At 47.1% G+C, this 17,461-nt stretch overlaps 4 protein-coding genes across 4 annotated transcripts; 2 read left to right on the plus strand and 2 right to left on the minus strand.

Moving 5' to 3' along the window:
• Window positions 1–64: 64 nt before the first annotated feature.
• Window positions 65–1,162, plus strand: Asppvi_001966 (uncharacterized protein; the record flags this gene model as incomplete). Its single annotated transcript, XM_043307499.1, has 1 exon — window positions 65–1,162. The coding sequence occupies one exon, from the start codon at window positions 65–67 to the stop codon at window positions 1,160–1,162; it is 1,098 nt and encodes a 365-aa protein (XP_043163434.1).
• Window positions 1,163–4,323: 3,161 nt separating this feature from the next.
• Window positions 4,324–6,667, plus strand: Asppvi_001967 (Zn(II)2Cys6 transcription factor; the record flags this gene model as incomplete). Its single annotated transcript, XM_043307500.1, has 2 exons — window positions 4,324–4,586; window positions 4,645–6,667. The coding sequence occupies 2 exons, from the start codon at window positions 4,324–4,326 to the stop codon at window positions 6,665–6,667; spliced, it is 2,286 nt and encodes a 761-aa protein (XP_043163435.1).
• A 149-nt stretch (window positions 6,668–6,816) lies between these two features.
• Window positions 6,817–8,169, minus strand: Asppvi_001968 (uncharacterized protein; the record flags this gene model as incomplete). Its single annotated transcript, XM_043307501.1, has 5 exons — window positions 6,817–7,148; window positions 7,204–7,626; window positions 7,692–7,772; window positions 7,826–7,938; window positions 7,994–8,169. The coding sequence occupies 5 exons, from the start codon at window positions 8,167–8,169 to the stop codon at window positions 6,817–6,819; spliced, it is 1,125 nt and encodes a 374-aa protein (XP_043163436.1).
• Window positions 8,170–8,685: 516 nt separating this feature from the next.
• Window positions 8,686–10,482, minus strand: Asppvi_001969 (uncharacterized protein; the record flags this gene model as incomplete). The annotated part of the gene is made up of 3 exons (XM_043307502.1): window positions 8,686–9,717; window positions 9,773–9,917; window positions 9,971–10,482. 3 exons carry the CDS (start codon window positions 10,480–10,482, stop codon window positions 8,686–8,688), a joined length of 1,689 nt encoding a protein of 562 aa, XP_043163437.1.
• Between the last annotated feature and the right edge of the window lie 6,979 nt (window positions 10,483–17,461).

Here is a 17,461-nt window from a genome sequence, read left to right on the forward strand (position 1 = left end):
CGCCGGTGCATATCTAGCAAATGGGCAGATCGCGCAGGCAGTGGACCTACTTGAGCATGTGGTCATGGTAGAGGGGAAAACGCTTGCTGAAGAGGATCCTGATCGACTGGCATCTCAGCATGAGCTCGCGCGTGCATATGAAGCAAATGGGCAGATCATGCAGGCAGTGGACCTACTTGAGCATGTGGTTAAAATGAAAGAAAGAACCCTTGCTGAAGAGCACCCATCTCAACTAGCATCTCAGCATGCCCTCGCGCATGCATATAAAGCCAATGGGCAGATTATGCAGGCAGTGGACCTACTTAAGCATATAGTTATAGTGCGGGAGAGGACTCTTACTGAAGAGCACCCTGATCGACTGACCTCTCAGCATGAGCTTGCTAGTGCATATCAGGCCAATGGGCAGATTACACAGGCAGTGGAGCTACTTGAGCATGTGGTTATGGTAGAGGGGAGAGTCTTTGCCAAAGAGCACCCATCTCGACTAGCATCTCAGTGTGCACTTGCTGGTGCATATCAAGCAAATGGGCAGATCACGCAGGCAGTGGAGTTCCTTGAGCATGTTGTCGCACTGGGGGTTAGAACCCTTGCTGAAGAACACCCATCCCAACTGGCATTTCAGCATGCACTCGCGCGTGCATATCAAGCAAATGGGCAGACCACGCAGGCAGTGGAGCTACTTGAGCATGTGGTTATGGTAGAGGGGAGAACCCTTGCTGAAGAGCACCCCTCTCGACTAGTATCTCAGCATGAGCTTGCTAGTGCATATCAAGCCAATGGGCAGACCACACAGGCAGTGGAGCTACTTGAGCATGTGGTTATGGTAGAGGGGAGCCTTGCTAAAGAGCACCCATCTCGACTAGCATCTCAGCATGCACTTGCTAGTGCATATCAAGCCAATGGGCAGATTCAACAGGCAGTAGAGCTATTTGAGTATGTGGTTATGGTGCAGGAGAGGACACTTGCCAAAGAGCACCCCTCTCAACTAGCATCTCAGCATGCACTTGCTAGTGCATATCAAGCAAATGGGCAGATCAAACAGGCTGTGAAGCTACTTGAGCATGTGGTCATGGTAGAGGGGAGAACCCTTGCTGATGATCATCCCTCTCGACTGGCGTCCCAGCGCGCACTCGCACAGCTGCTCCTGCAGATGTCTCCGTGATCGACTACATCTAACTTTTTTTCCGGACTTTCAACCACTTTTAGCCTTTATACATTGGCGGTCTTGCGATTTTTTGGAGGTTCGTGCGGTATATTTTTGGCCGAGGATAGAACGTAAGCGCGAGCTCGCTAAACAGCTACCATCCGCTAGTTCGCTCAACAATTCATTATAAAAATTATATCCTAGTCATTATTAGTCATTTAGCTACTCCCCGGCCGTTGATTAGGTGTTGCCAGGCCCTACATGTCATCCCGTTAATCGGTATACTCTCTGTTGTTTATGATCAAGTAATGAGAAGGTTCCTATGCCGCATCTAGGCGGTACTTGATAATATTTTCTGTGCAATTGCAGACGGTGCCTGTCGTCTTTTTCAAGCTGCGTCGGCCAGTTAAGACGGCTGTCGCAGGACTGCCGTCAGTTTCGGACTGCTGTCATGACTCTGGGAATTTGAAGAGAAGCGTGGCGAGGATAGTGGAAGACTTTCGCGGCCACGCAAAGATATTTCTCATCATCTGGAATTTCATCCTCCACTGTGTGCCAGCACTTTTTGACCCTACCCATGTTAATTGACTTAAAAATGTATTCCAGCAGGACGCGTGTGCTCATTCAGGGCCATGTAACTTCATTTTGGCGTTTATTGAGGATGAATGCTAGAACAAGCATGTACAGTCAGGTACTACTGTTGAAGTTTTAATAAGTGAATCAGAAATGCCCCTGCTTCCTCCTGACAGCTACAGTCTTAGATGCTTATATGGAAGGCATTGAGTCGAGGCTGCAAAGGAAGAACTGTTTCCAGGTGATAGCTGGTCGTCAGTGACCTTATATCATGATAGTAAGCCAAATTTAGGGATCCGGGCTCATAACCTGTGTAAGAGATAAAGAATGAAGCTCTTGTAATTGTGTCTCTTCTAGATAAAGAAAAGGAGAGAGATGCTCGAAGCTATCTAACCGAGGCAGATAGCCCTCAGATTATCGTAGGGCCGTCTGCCCGCAGGCAGAACCTCTGAGAAGCAGCCCCCCCGGCCTTCYCCCCCCCCCCCCTCCCCCAACACCCCAAAGCAAAAAAGACGGGCCTCGCTAGCCCAAAGTATCTAGCATACATGATGCCCTGCTTATTTCCTAATACGGTAATATATCGTTCGCTGCCGCGTTGCCGCTCGGAATCTCTTCTTTGCGTAGGCCGCTCAGTTGCCCCATCCAATCAAATCATCTCTTCAACGTCGTCTCCAATGGCATCAACTTTCGTTAGATGTAGCATCTCCTGGAATCTTGCGAAATCGGGCACGCGCAACGGCTTGGTTAGGCCGCCGGCGACGTTCTCTTTTCCTCCAATCAGTATCGAATCGACAAGACCTTGCTGAACCTCATCTTTAGCAAAGAGATATCGGTTCGCTAGCCATTGAATTGATGGTCGGAATCCCTTCTTGTGTATAATATCAAAACCGTTATCACTGTCAGTGTAGATCGGGGTCGGCAGATCAGACGCATCCAAACGTAGCGCTCTCAACAGTTTCTCAACCAAAGAGCCTCCTTGATCACTGCATCGTAGGCACAGTATTCTGCCACTGTGCTTGATGGAGCAAGCACTGATTGCTTTTTCGTATACCAACTAACCGGCGCTCTGGCGAAGGAGACGTAGGCCACAGGAGATTTACCATCTAGATGATCTTGGAATGACGAATCAACCTAGCCTTTGATACCTTCGGTAGAGAAATTCGATGATGGAATCACCTCAATTGGATTCGAGCGACTAGTAGAAGACCCCTGCGTTTACTAGCGCGCAGATGATGAATATCTTCTTATCTACGTTGATGATATGCTTCTGACATCTGCTACATTGGATGGCAGCAAACCGATCAGATTGCAATTAGGAAACTTCTTATCAAAGAGTTAGGCGAACCTTCCCGATTTCTTGGCTGTAAGATCACAAGAGATAGGGAACGTCGGGAGTAATTATCTCTGATTACCAAGAGGAATGCGTTCCAGGAGATTTAGAGCACCAGCTTTGCATTCACCGGGATGGTGATTTTAGTTCAGAAGATATTTATTGCAACTTGGGACACTGCGAGCTCACCGCCAACGCCGAATTAGCCTTTTGGCTGTCAAAGTTATCGAAGCGCAGCCGCCGGGACCTGGTCAGCATGAAATAAAGGACACCCTATAATATTGCTTGGCCTTGACAAACTGCTCCCATTTCCGGGCTATTGGGCAGATTTTAGCTTTGGATTCCTTCGACGGTTGACGAAATCAGCTGCCCTGTCGTAAGTGTTGAACGGGCCCGATTCCATAGATTCTCCTACTCATTGGACCTCAGGAAATTATAGATATCTGAATGAGTTTACAGTATCTGGTCAACACTATTTGAAGGCTTAGTAAGCTTGTCGACTTGATGTCAGTCCGCCGGATCGAGAATCTCATGCCTCAACTGTCCAGTACGGACTGTACTGAGATCCTTGACACAATAGAATATGGCACGCTGTTTCCTCACGTGGTAGGTCGCGAAGCCCGGGAGAGGAGATTGTTGACTACCAACATCCCTGGTCAGTCACGTGTCCAGTCAACCACTCACTGTAAACACGCCAATTTCAGCTGCAATACAGCATGATTTCGGTTTCTGGCACGATACATGTCTTGAAGAGTATTCTGGGGAGGAACAGTAGCATCAGCTTTGCAAGTATCTCTTCTTGGACTGTTATTAGGTAGCGGATAATAAATCCAAACAATGGTGGATTGTCGGTAGGGAAAATATATATTGAACCACAGAGGGTACCGTGCACGAGGCAACGTTAGAAAAATTGGACGCAAGAGACCAGACTCAACATATATCACCTTAGAGGTGTCCCATCAGCGGTTAGTAGCCATACTGTAGCCAGAAATATATATCCTCATGAATGTACCATAACTACTCTGTAGTCTACCGCTAATTGATGCCTCTGGGGCCAAGACGGCCAGATGCCCCAGTGCACAGATTTGCTGACACGGAGAAAGCAGGGGAATAACAAAGAACCACCGAATCCATGTCTAGCCTCATCACCATGATCCATTTTCGCTGATGGAGCATTAAGGTAGATATTTGTCTTACCCATGGGATCCATTATTCGAAGCCCAGCAGGAAATCTTTCGGGATCCATGCCTACCTAATTCTTTGAGCACCGACAATCATGTTCTCCACTTTTGTCGCCAGTTCCCCCAATCGCCACGGCGACAATAACAACAAAACAAGTCACACCAACGGGTCCTCTTCTTCCTCCACCTCAGTTCCTCCACGTTCTAAACGCAACCAGGTCGCTCGGGCTTGCGACTGGTGCCGTGTGCATCGCATCAAATGTGACAGCAGCTTGCCCTGTCAGAATTGTCGCAAGCGAGGCGGTAGTTGCACCAAAAAGAGTGCGGCTGAAATCCGCACTCTGCCACAGGCTGTAAGGTTGTACCGACTCTCCGAACGCGTTGGCTTCTTGGAACCAACTGACAACCCAAAATAGAGAGATTGAGCGACTACGACAACGCGTTCAGGAACTTGAAGAACAACTAGAAAATGCTACCAATACTAATACCGCCTCCAACATTGACGACCGGACGATTCGAAAAGAAAACCGACCGTCGGGGACAAGGAAAGGATGGGACGGAATCCATACACGCACCGCACACTCCTCGCAAACCCAGTGGTATGGGCCGTCGTCGGCCTTCTACTTTATCGGTCGCATGAGCGCATACCTCTGCGCCGTTTTCAATCAACCTGAGGACGATCATAACCTGCAGCCCAACTCCGCCAGTCGCATCTTTACCAGTCCGACCTCGACTAGATCCACTCCGGAAGAGCTACCGACGCCTTCTGCGATCGCCCACGGCCCCATCAGTTCGGAGACATTTCTCAATAGCATCGAGGAGGACTTTTTCCTGAATTTGTTTTGGCATTCATACCATCCGACCTACCAGATCCTGGATGAGGCGGAGTTTCGGGAGCACTATAAATCCCTTTGGGTCGATTCGGCCACAACACGAAAACCTTCAGCTCTAGTCGATATAGTCCTCGCTCTGTGTATGCAGTATGGCGTCGCCTTGACTCCGGACAGCAGCGTTCACCCCACCGTCACCTCCGGCCGACACGACGGTCATGTAGACTTCAACGACGCAAGTATCGCGGGTCGATGGTACTACCGTCGGTCGCAGACTCTCCTCGTTTCGGAACTGGAGAGTCCGTCCATCACCACCCTGCAATGTCACATATGTTCGGTCGTCTACCTGTGCAACGCTTCCTTTCAGAACATGGCGCACACTACCCTGGCGCTCGCGGTACGCACCGCGCATATTCTCGGACTACATCTCGAGCCGCGTGAGAACCTGCCACGTCCCCAGCGAGAGTTGCGCAAGCGCATCTGGTGGACGCTGTATACGATTGAAAGCAAGACATGCATGAAACTCGGTCGACCGTGCTCCATGCCTGACATGACTGCGACGTGCCAACTGCCCGCCGACGATCATGAGCTGGCTCGACTGTCGGTGTCGAACATCGCAGCGTATGGCAACGAGGTGACGTGGTTGACCTACAGCCGCCTCCTCACAACATTAGTGCTAGCGACTCAGACAGTTCATCTTGGATTTTACGATAGACGTGCTGAGATTCTTGCTGCCAATGAGGCGAAGAGTCTGTACACAGATTCATCGTCTCTGGAAGCCTTGGCTGAATTCCTGACATCGCAGACAGACAATATTCGGGAATGGTTACGGAGTGTTCCTGACGCCATGAAGAGCAAACGCAAGGATGGTGGTGAGCCGTTCTCAACCGACCGATCGGAACTCGACCTGGAACGGTATGCGCCCTCGTGGCTGCAGCGCCAACGGCTACTCCTCGAGCTTCTCTACCACAACCTGTCTATGAACATCCACCGGCCCTTCATCTGCTTCCCTTCTACGTCACCGACCAACTTCAACAGCACACCCCTCACTGAAGGACATGCAATCTCCTGTGTCAACCATGCCATCACCATCACACACATCCTGCGCCAGATTCTAACCGCCGCCGACTTCCTCAAAGGTTGGTACGAGGCCTTTCAATGGCAGTGGAACTCGACTCTCTCCATGGTTGGTTTCATTCTTGCCTACCCCTCCCATCCGTCCACTCCAACAGCCCGCGCGGCCATCGACGATGCCATCACCGTCTTCGAGGTATTTGGCAACAACTTTGCGGTCGCGGGGAGCGCTGCCAATGTGACTCGGGGACTCGCTGCCAAGGCGGACTTTCTCAGCGGCCGATTTGGCGAGGGTGTCGGGACTGCAACCACACTGACTCCCCCGTACTCGGGCCAAATGGAAGGTTTCTTAGGGCCTATGGGAAACGATGTGACTGGCAGTTTGATGCTGGCAGATGAGCCCTCGGTTATGTTTCAGAGCACGCTGGCGGAAGCCATGGGACTGACGTACAACGTTGATTCGTTCTACAGCTTCGAGCCCTTGTATGCAGGTTCAAGCAATCTGGCAGATGCGTGGAATCTCAGCTACGATTGATCCATGTTGATCTCCAATTTATAATGAAGCGACGCTCCTGTTGATGCAGCTATAGAATCGCAGATTTATTCATGCATTTATTCAATAGATCAACTAAATACTTTCAGTCTATCTTTTCGTTCCCCCTAGCCCAGTCTCTCCCCCCCGAATTACTCCATGGTGATGACAGCACGGAACCGGACTGTTCCCTTCAACATTGCCTCTGTAGACGATTCGGGATTAATACCAGTATTGGGATGGTTAGGACAGGAAAGCTCACCATATGCCTCGTTCGCCTTTTCTAAAGGAAACTCCTCGACCATACAGTTGATATTGTGCAGCTCAGTGAATGCAATCGCGTCTTCTGAGTCGGTGGCATGGCCAGAGGGCCAGACCTGCACCGAGAGGCCGTATTTAAGCTGGGCTCGGGTGAGTACTTGCCCTGGGAATCGTTGAGGATCACTTACCATGGTGGCCGTATCAATGGGGAGCTCACCCGGCACTATACACACCCATCAGCACCCTGCACCAACAGAAGGCAAGGCCGATAAACTGACCAGACAAAATCAACAACTTCCCCAAGATCCCCAGCCCCTTCAACAACGGACTGATCACCTCAGCCGTCGGCGCTGTCGAAACGACCAGCGACACCCCGCCCAGCTTCTGCAGCGCGACCTCCGCATCCTCCTTACTCGAATCGATATACTCGTGCGCGCCCAACTCCCTCACAAACTTCTCCTTTGTTGCGTCTCGCGAGATCGCAACCACCCGGTACCCCATTTTATTGGCGTACTGGATGGCGAGGTGGCCCAGGCCGCCGACACCTTGGATGGCAACGGTCTCGCCGACAGGGACGTTCATGTGCCGGATAGAGTTGAAGACGGAGACGCCGGCGCAGAGGATGGGGGCATACTTTGCTGCTGGGACGTGGGAGGGAATGCGGACGGCTGCTTCAGGATTGAGGAGGCAGTATTCTGCGACTGAAATCACCAATCAATGTCGTTACCTAGGGAGAGGAGAAGAGAAGAGGAAGAGGAGGACGTACAGCCGCCATTCTTGGTCTCGCCGTTGACGACCTGCGAGCTGCACATTTGGTACCAGCCTTTGCGGCAAGCTTTGCACGTTCCTTCTCACAGTGAGTTACTCAAGTCAGAAAGCAGGACAAGGAGTAGGACGTACCATCATGTCCTCCGTGCCAGCCGCCTCCAATACGATCCCCGACTTTCCAACCCGGGACGTTGTCTCCAACGGCGGCTACACGGCCGATAATCTCGTGACCAGGGACGATGGGACTGTCAACATATCCATCATTAGCAGTATTCACAAGGAGGAAGAAGACTGACATACAAACCCCCACCCATAACGTTATTCTGCGCAAACACATCCGAGAAGCACACACCGCATGCTTCCACCTTCACGAGAATCTGATGGGGACCGGGCGGGGTCAGAGGTGTTTCCTCAATGACCATCGGGGCGCCGGCGGATTTGAAGACGGCTTGTTTGTAGGTTTGTGCGATGGTCATTTTGTTGTTGCTTATAGGATATCTCTCTGGAGGTAGAAATGGATGAGATGTCAGACAGAAGGTAGAAATGACAGACGCTCTTTGTTTATATAGGTACGTCTCAGCGCTATCAGTAAGTGGGGTAGGTGCTTCTGCTCCGGAGTTATCATGCCATAACCTGTTATACTTGAGGTAGCTGTTAATGCGGTTATCTCCAACGGTCAACTAAGTATGTTTTGCTTTGCGATTGACTGGAGTCTCAAAGGAGTTGCCGGAGTTGGTGACAGAAGAAGAAAGTTAGGGCTGCTTCTTGGCACCCTAGCGGAGCTACGTGCTTGATTTGAATGGACAAGATTAGTAGCCATGAAGAGAATGTGATGCCGAGTTGGTTAGTACAAATCTGCTGTCGATGGGTCCAGTACTGATTGACGTGTAGCTGTAAGATCGCATGTATCATGCGAGAAGATGGATTACCAAGTTGACATTCTATGCTCCGCTATAATCTATCCCTCAGTACTTCCTGCATGTTCGCGACATCTAAACAAGAAACCTCTTCCGGGTCAAAAACAGTGAGGATAATGTCCACAAGGACCCTGCAGCAATCACCATCACCCAAACATCCCCAATCGTCTTCACAATCGCGTACACACACTTCGCCCTCAACTCCGGCGGTACGTTGCATAACAACTCGCTCCTCGCCCCTGCTATAGCCCCCTGAATCTGAGCGTCCGAGTACTCCGTCCCAGCAAGCACTCCCTTGAGCCTCTGAAATCCTAGACTCTGGAAAATACAACTAGCGATCGCCAACCCAATCAGCTGACTCGAGCCCTGCGAGATATTCAAGTACTGAATGAGCTCCGCGACACGGTCAGGCTTGACGAGGAATGGGCCAACGGCATACCCCGCCTGGGTGGTGGTCATCCCCAGGCCCAGCAAAATGGAATAGCCGTAGATGTTTGCCACGGGGGTATCGTACCGCACTGTGTACATCGCGGCACCGCCGCAGGTCATGCAGATCCCACTGAAGAGGTACCAGAGGTTATGGTGGCCTGTCTTGCCCATTACCGCACCGCAGGTTAAAATGGTGGCGACGTAGACGCAAATAAATGGGAGGAGTCGGACGGCGGCCTGCGTGCCGCTGTCGCCGTGCACGAAGAGAAAGTAGAGCGGGATGTAGTAGACGGAGACAAACAGCGCGGCACCACCACAGGCCATGCAGACATAGAGCAGGATGAGCTGGGGGTTGCGGAGGAATTCGCAGGGGAAGATCCGGTTGATTGGGTCGGTGAGGATCGAGTACCGCTGTGTCACACAGAAGACGAGGGTGATAACACTGAACACGACAAGGAGGGCGATGACGCGCCCGTCGTTCCAGGACCAGATGGAGCCGCCGAATGTGAAGGCCAGCGTGAACGAGACGTAGAGACCGGCGGTAAGAATAATGCCTAGCCAGTCGAGGGCGCGCAGCTTGTCGAAGAAGGGGATGCCAGGGCGGCGGGGGAGCGATGGGAGAATGAACAGATAGATGGGGGACATGGCGCCGAAGATGACGAGATTGAGATAGAAGGCCTTCTCCTTGTTAACTGGGCGTATCTTCAAAGGACTACTGCTGATGAGGACATACCCATCTCCACGACGCTGAACTATCCGCCAACGACCCTCCCACAATCGGACCTAGAATACACCCACTGCCGTATACAAATCCGGTCATCCCGATATAAAACGGCTGGTCCTGGGGACTACTGATAGTAGTCACCAAATTGAGGGTTCTAATTGCTATCGTCAACATCGCTCAATATTTCAATTGAGAGGGATCCCTTACCCCAAGTACATCCCCGCTCCCCCAGCACCAGCCCAAACCCGTCCCACAATAATCGCATTCATCGATGGTGCCGCACCGCATAACGCACTCGCTGCAGCAAACAGAGTCAGGCAGCTCAGAAACACCCATTTAGCGTCAAAGGTTCCAAACGCCTTGCCAAGAGGCAAGATAGCCACTGTTGAACCCAGGGTAAATCCCACACCTAACCAACCCAGCTGGCTTACGTTGTCGAACGTCTCTGATACTGCGGCCTGGATGTCGGCTGCAATGGTGGTGTCTAGTCCATAGAGGATATTGGCCGAAAAGATGGCCACGCAGACAAGAAACCAACGGAAGCCAGTGACTGAGCGCTTAGGAGAGGTGTCTTCTGTGGCAGATGGTCCATTTTCATTCTGAACGGAGGCAGCCGACGGGAAAGTGTTGTTCTCAAGATCTGTGTCTTGGGAAGCTATGATCTTTTCGAGCTGGCCATTGAGGCTTCCTGAGCTCGGAGTAACCAAGGGTTCAGACATAATGTAGTCTTTTTTCAGTTGTTCCGGGCGATTGAGTCAACGCAATTGATATAAATGCGCGCCTAGAAGAGGATATATCACAGGAGATAGGAACCTTGGAGACCAGGAGCGTCTTCCAACGCACAAACAAGATACTTCATTTATAACCAGCATTCTTACTCATAACGAGTATTTAGTGTATGATATGCAGTGGATATAGATTACATGTTTGTTTGCCATTTGACTGCCTTTGCCCTGTGGGCCGGAGTTGCCGGAGTTCCTCCCAAATAAGTAATTCGGCTTCCAGGATGCAGAAACAACATGAAAACAACTCCGGAGTCTCCATATAGAATAGAATGCTGTCTCTATATTCTGACCAATGGTCTGCTTGTGAAATAGCCACCCTCCTACACTGTTTCAAATATGTCATTTGGATTCAGGATCGATAATCAAGTCTGCTCCATACAGAACTGCTCCACTCCAGATGCCCCGAGTTCTATGCGTTAGTTATTTGTAAAACGGGAATCATCACGACTGTGCTTCTTGCAAACTGCGAGTATGTTAAGAGATATGGGGATGCATGACTGCAATCAGACCACCAACAAGAAACTATCAAATAATGTTTGGCTTGCGAGCTCCTTCTGCCTTTAAACACTAATTAGGAGATAATATCTCCTAGTAAATTGCTGAGCAGGAAGTCTATACTTAAGTTTGTCACATTGGACAAATTCTAAGAGAGAATCAGGAGTGTCAATCAATTTATTTCTAAAGCAAGGCATTTTCCCCCACCTACACCACCCACTCAAAGACAAGAAATCTCTTCAATGGGACTCCTTCCGATATCTCTCCTATTAAACAGTTTCCCTTATCTGCCTGCTACTGGGATGTTTCCGTAATTCTGTAGTGGCCGGGCGGCGAGTGTACGTAAATGGTCTGGCCTAGAATCAAGGTTATATAGTCCATAGGCTGCAGAGCGATTGAGCATCGACGATAATAGCGCACTTTCAGAGCAGATTGTCAGACGGACGAGCACTCACTGACTGAATATCCTTAGGGTAGTTTCTAGATATTCATTATAGGACGTTAGCAGGCACTGCACATTGTTTTAAAGCGTAACACAAGGCTATTGGGCAGCCAGGACCAAAGCAAATGATAGTCGAGAGAACATAGAGCAAGCAGTAAATCATTCCGAACCAAGGTACCACTTGGTAGCAGCCCCAATCAGTCGATCATAAATGGCGGTTGGCGCCTGTGACAGATCAATCTTATAAAATACAGTTCTGTCAAAAGATTTTGCCACTTGCCAAAGAAAAAGGCTAAAGCAAATAATATCAGTCCAATCCAACAAAATTCAATTCTGGAGTAAGTAACTGATAAATCCACAGGAGATAATGAAAAAGAAATATTTGTCCTTCGACATTAGTATACCATATATCTGTGTTAATGACTGTCCGATATGAGACTCTCAGTGGGTGGTGGTTATGAATAGCAGCTCACCCCACCCATCAGAAAGCCGTATGACTTTCTTGCCCGATCGCAGATCTTGGAACAGCCCGTCAAAAACTTTAATAACGGTTCTCGGGTGGCCTGGAGCTCTCCTCCGCCGGGCGAACCACGGCTCCATACAAGTCATAGCACACCGACGATGAATCAGACCCAAGCATCAACCAAGGGCAGGCGCTGACCGGTCTCGTCCCGTGAGACCGTGATGGTGATAAAAGACACTGGCCCGCCGAAGATAATATTCGGCATGCTGTTTTAAATTGATTTCCGCTCCAGTCACTCTTCGGGGAGCGGTGATGGCGGGACATCACACGCCCATGAATTCGCGAGGGATCCGCATCTGTATACAGGATGGCAAAATCGCCCGGAGGCGCTCCAACCTCGTTGGGTTTTAATGAAATTCGCATGGCCAGCGAGAAGCCAACACCGTGGCTGCGGACCGCGAATCAAGTGCTTGTTGCAGTCGGGCTGGCACTCTGTACCAGCTTCCTTATTATGCGGATTTATACCAGGACCCGTATCATGAAGAAGTTTGGGTGTGATGACAGTATGTTTTGGCGTCACCTATGTCAACATTCTATTGGGATTGAGGTGAACCAAAGTTAACGCGCAACTGCTAGTACTCCTGATAATGGCCTGGGTGCGTCACTTGATTGATGGTAAAGACTAATGGATATGAGAAACTTACATGTTTATCTGGGCTAAATAGATATTTTCGTTGGGGACACAGGCGATCATTCTAAGTGCGTAACCCAGCTGAAATAAGCCCTTTTGATGGACACTGCAGCTAAGAAGGCCTTTTTTAGATGCTTATGCCCATGCTGGTCTGGGTGTTCATATAGATGAGTTATCGGTGTCAACATTGCAAACATATGGAAAGGTATGACGTTGACTTATTATGTCGAAAATTTGTACTACTGCTTATGTGTTGACTACAGTGCGTCCTTGCTACTTCTACTATTTATATTTTCGCTCTTGCGTTTGCCAAACTGGCTTTGCTGGTGCTTTACTATCATCTATTGCATATATTGCCGGTTTGGAGATACACTATCTACACAGTGTTTTTCATCATCGTTGGTTACAGCATTGCGCTCGCTCTAGCCTTGATATTCGCTTGTTCTCCTATACAGAAGGCATGGGATATTACCATTACTACGGGTTCTTGTATCAATCGTCAGGGCGCCTATCTAGCAACTGCGTGCACGAACACAGCCAGTGATATTGCTTTGATCATCATACCGATCCCGGCTGTATGGCACTTGAGGATGCCGCTTGGTCAAAGATTGGCAGTCATTGGCATGTTCACTATTGGGTGTCTGTAGGCCGTCCCCTTCCATTCTAGGCTTACTTGGGCAGTTCCCCTCTTACTTTCTCAATAGGACTATAATTACAAGCATTGTCCGCTTGGCAACTCTATGGCCGTTGGTAACCTCGAACGATCCGACGTACGAGGTTGCACTTGCAGGTATATTCATGTGAGTTACTCAAAATTGCATCATCACTACTATGCCGATAGGCAAGGCTATTGATACTCCATATAATCCGCAGCATCATTGAGGCCAATTTTATAATTATCTGTCCCTGTCTTCCCTTCCTACGTCGATTCATCCGGTACCACGCTCCTAAGTGGATCCGTGATTCTGACAGAAGCCCACAGGGCCAGAGCGACACTTCGCCAACCTCACCCAAAAAAACCAGCACACCTGCTCATGTTCAGCGTCAGGATGATATTGAGATGTCTGTAAATGTGGGGGATGAATCGTGAAACCTGAGCCGTTAGCAAGATGGAAGATGTGAATCAAGCAAACCTCTTGGGCAGAATTGCTGCCAGATGCTGCGACCACGCGACGTCTAAGACTATTCTTAGTACTTCATCTAGTGCTTTAGTACATAAGAAAGCCCCTTTGTAATACTGAACTGTATTACAACGGAGTTCTCAAGGCGTTTATCCAAAATACAGCTGCTTAGACTCATAGGTATCATGCCTGCAGATACCATGCTCTTAGATAGCTTTATATATAGTTTTAAACCACTATTTAATGATGTTTGGATCCTCCTGCCTTGCATGCTAATAAGATATATATTAATTATATCTTATATACAGCTCTAGATGACATTTAATAAACTTATATACCTAGTTAATACTAAGGATAGTAGTAGGATCATGAGTATATGCTTACAGCAGAATCTATACCATTCTATGTAAAAACTTAGGCTAAATTAAGAACCCCTACTTATCTGCATCTAGGAGATGCTTAATAAGAGATTTCTCTTTAATAACTATCATTCTGTGGCTATTTGCATGTGTTTCTGTACATGGTTTAACCCCAATAAGCTGCTTATAAAGGGTAGATTCAGGCACCCCAGATATCTCAGCAGCTTTTGATTTTGATTTAATTTTTTGATTTTTATATATAGAAATGGCCATTTGCATGCAGGCCTCTTTGGATTAAGACATTTATATAAAATTAATAGGGATAGCACGCGTGGATACTTGTATGTTCAAATATTTTAGGGAAGCAGCGAAAATTCGCGGTTCGGTGGTATCCGCGGTTCGGTGGTTGATTACGTTAACGTAATCCACGGCGGAGCCGTGAATACGACCGAACCGCGAATTTTCACTGGGAATCATCATATCTTGAAGCTTTTCAACCACCACTGCCATTAAATTAGACTATCTACTAGTTGAATATATAGCTATTTATTAGGGCAACTTCTTCTAGTATGTCCAATAGTCTAACATCCACTACAGGTTGGCGGAGCGCGCTGACAAGATATAGGTGTAGGCTCATCAACCTGCTCATCAACCTGCTGAATACAGTCATGACCTTCCCGCACAGATATAAAGAGGTTATTCCCTAGATTAACATGCTTCCTTGCCTTCTTCTTTAATTTCTGCTCATTCTCAGCCTGTAGAACCTTGATTTCTTATTATAGAAGAAGGTTTGCATTCATTGCTATTTGTGCAGCCTTTTTAAGATGCTGAATATATAATATTAGGCTGCTAGAAAGTGTCCTTCTCTTTTAAAGACTTTTCTGTAGACTGCAGACCTTTTTATTAAGCTGGTGAGCATTCTGGGGTGTTTGAAAAGCAGAGGATATTAACTCTTCAATATTAACAAGAGGTGGTGTTGGTGTATGGAGTTAAAAGGGTATCTTAGTAAGGACCTAGTCTATATTAAGTGGATTAAGACCAGCTCCTACAAAGCTATTATATATATTCTGTTAAGTAAAGACTGCTGCATGTATAGGAGGATATAGATATAACAAATCCTCTCTATTAATATAGTTATTTCTAGCTATTATCATCTCCTTAAGTAGTTTCCTATAGAGTTGCATAACCGACCCGCAAAAATCGAATCCAACCCTCACCGAACTCGCAGCAGTGCGGGTTCGGGGGTAAGCCTAGGGAACCGCTTCGGGTTCGGTTAGGCTACCTCAGACCCGATCCGGGTTAGGTGAAAACCGTCGGTTACAGTTTCTGCGGTTTTTCGAGTTGGTTTAACCAACCCACACCGTTTTACCTAGAAATCATTGAATTCTAAATATTCTTAAATAATATTAATATCACTAGATAGCCTAAATTAAGGGCAAATATCATTTAAAAATACCTAGTGGTTGCTGAGATATAAGGGAATAATCATTTCTGTCATAGGTTGGTATGAAAGTAGTACAGAGAGATATATATAAGGCCACCAAGGTCCGACAACTACTATATACTTTAAATAATTTTTAACCACCACCCATTCAACCCTATAGATATTGAATCAATATTTCTAATATGGATTAGAATGATCATAATTACTATATATTTCATATAAAAATTATGAATTTATATAAGCATGCTTGGTAAGGGGCCTTAGATGGGGCCCCTGGGGGGAATGGTAAGGGTTAAAATAGTTAAAATTAGCAGTTTAACCAACCCAAAACCGAACCGAATCTAACCATGGTTAGTTAGTATAGGCCTAGCTATACCTAGGTAGGCCTAGCAGCGGGTTTTTGTGGTTAAACCACAACCGAATCGCATTGGGTTCGATTTGGTTTCGAGTTCTAAAATTTGGACCTGAAACCGCATCAGTTCAGGTCCAACTAAGGTTGAACTCGCCCGAACTCGCACCAAATGCAACTCTAGTTTCCTATATGCATGCTTAAGAGGCCTAAAAACCCTAATATCTAGGGGTTAGAGAAGCTGAGATGTATCATGTATATACAGGTATATAGAGATAGATAATTATATTCTCCTTATAAAAATTATTAAATTTAGTAGTTAGATAGCTTAAATAGCTATCTAGAATAAGTAGCTGTTTTGCACCAGTTAAATATCATTTTAAAAAGAGGTTAAATATATACTTTAGCTACTTAAGGCCTATCTTATCTATTATCCAGCTATTAGCACTATTAGTAAGCCTCTAGTCTAGAGAAAGATTAAGTTCTTAATACTAAGTAGCTTGGTGTTCTTTCCCTTTAAGGATAACTGCTAATAGGATAGAGATCCCTTTTAAGCCTATATATTTAATAATTATAACCTATTTATAGTTTCCCTAGATAACTCTGCAAGGTCTCTCACTGCATTCTACTAATATAATAACCTTTAAAGTAGTACTAAGCCCTATTACAAAGCCAGTCTTATCAAAGTTCTAGATATTATCTTTATATATGCCATGCTCCTGTATGACTTTACAGATAGTCTTAAACCACTATTTTATAACCTTTAGATCCTCCTGCTTTGCATGCTGGTATGAAATCCTCTAACTATATCTTATATATAGTTCAGGGTGGTGTTTAGTGAAGGAATAAAGCTAGTTAATACTAAGAACTGCAGTAGGGTCCTGTATGCACTTGTAAAGTAGAATCTAGGCTATTCTATGTAGAAACTCTAGGTAAATTAAAAAGCCTCTTTTATCTGTATCTAGTAGTATCTTAATAAGGGATTCTTCTTTAATAGCAGTTAATTTATGGCTGTTGGCATGTATTTCTGATTGTAGTTTGATGCCAGTAAGCTGTTTGTGAAGGGTGCTTTTAGGTACACCAAATATCTCAGCAGCTTTCAATTTTGATTTAACTTTCTTCTCTTTCTAAGCAGTTATTGCCATTTGCATACAGGCTTCCTTAGATAAAGGCATTTTGTATGGAGATAGTAAAAAATTGACGCGTTGAAGGATGTTGATTTGGGGGGCAGCGGGGGCAGTAAAAAATTCGCGGTTCGGTCGTATTCGCGGCTCGGCCGTGGATTACAGTACGTTAGTTATATCTAATCTACCTCAGCCACCAGAACTTATCAGGCAAATTTCAATGCCAGCACCCTGCATATATACAGGGATACAGGTTATTAACTAAATTAGTATGTCACCTTGAAGATGTCCACTGCTACAAACCTCCTCGTGGAAAGAAGCGATCATTGGAACCATGACTAGAGTTGCATTTGGTCCGAGTTCGGGCGAGTCCAACCCCAGTTGGAACCGAACCGCTGCGATTTCGAGTTGAAATTCTAGAAATC

This window comes from Aspergillus pseudoviridinutans, assembly GCF_018340605.1.
Source record: "Aspergillus pseudoviridinutans IFM 55266 DNA, scaffold_10, whole genome shotgun sequence".
Taxonomy (NCBI): domain Eukaryota; kingdom Fungi; phylum Ascomycota; class Eurotiomycetes; order Eurotiales; family Aspergillaceae; genus Aspergillus; species Aspergillus pseudoviridinutans.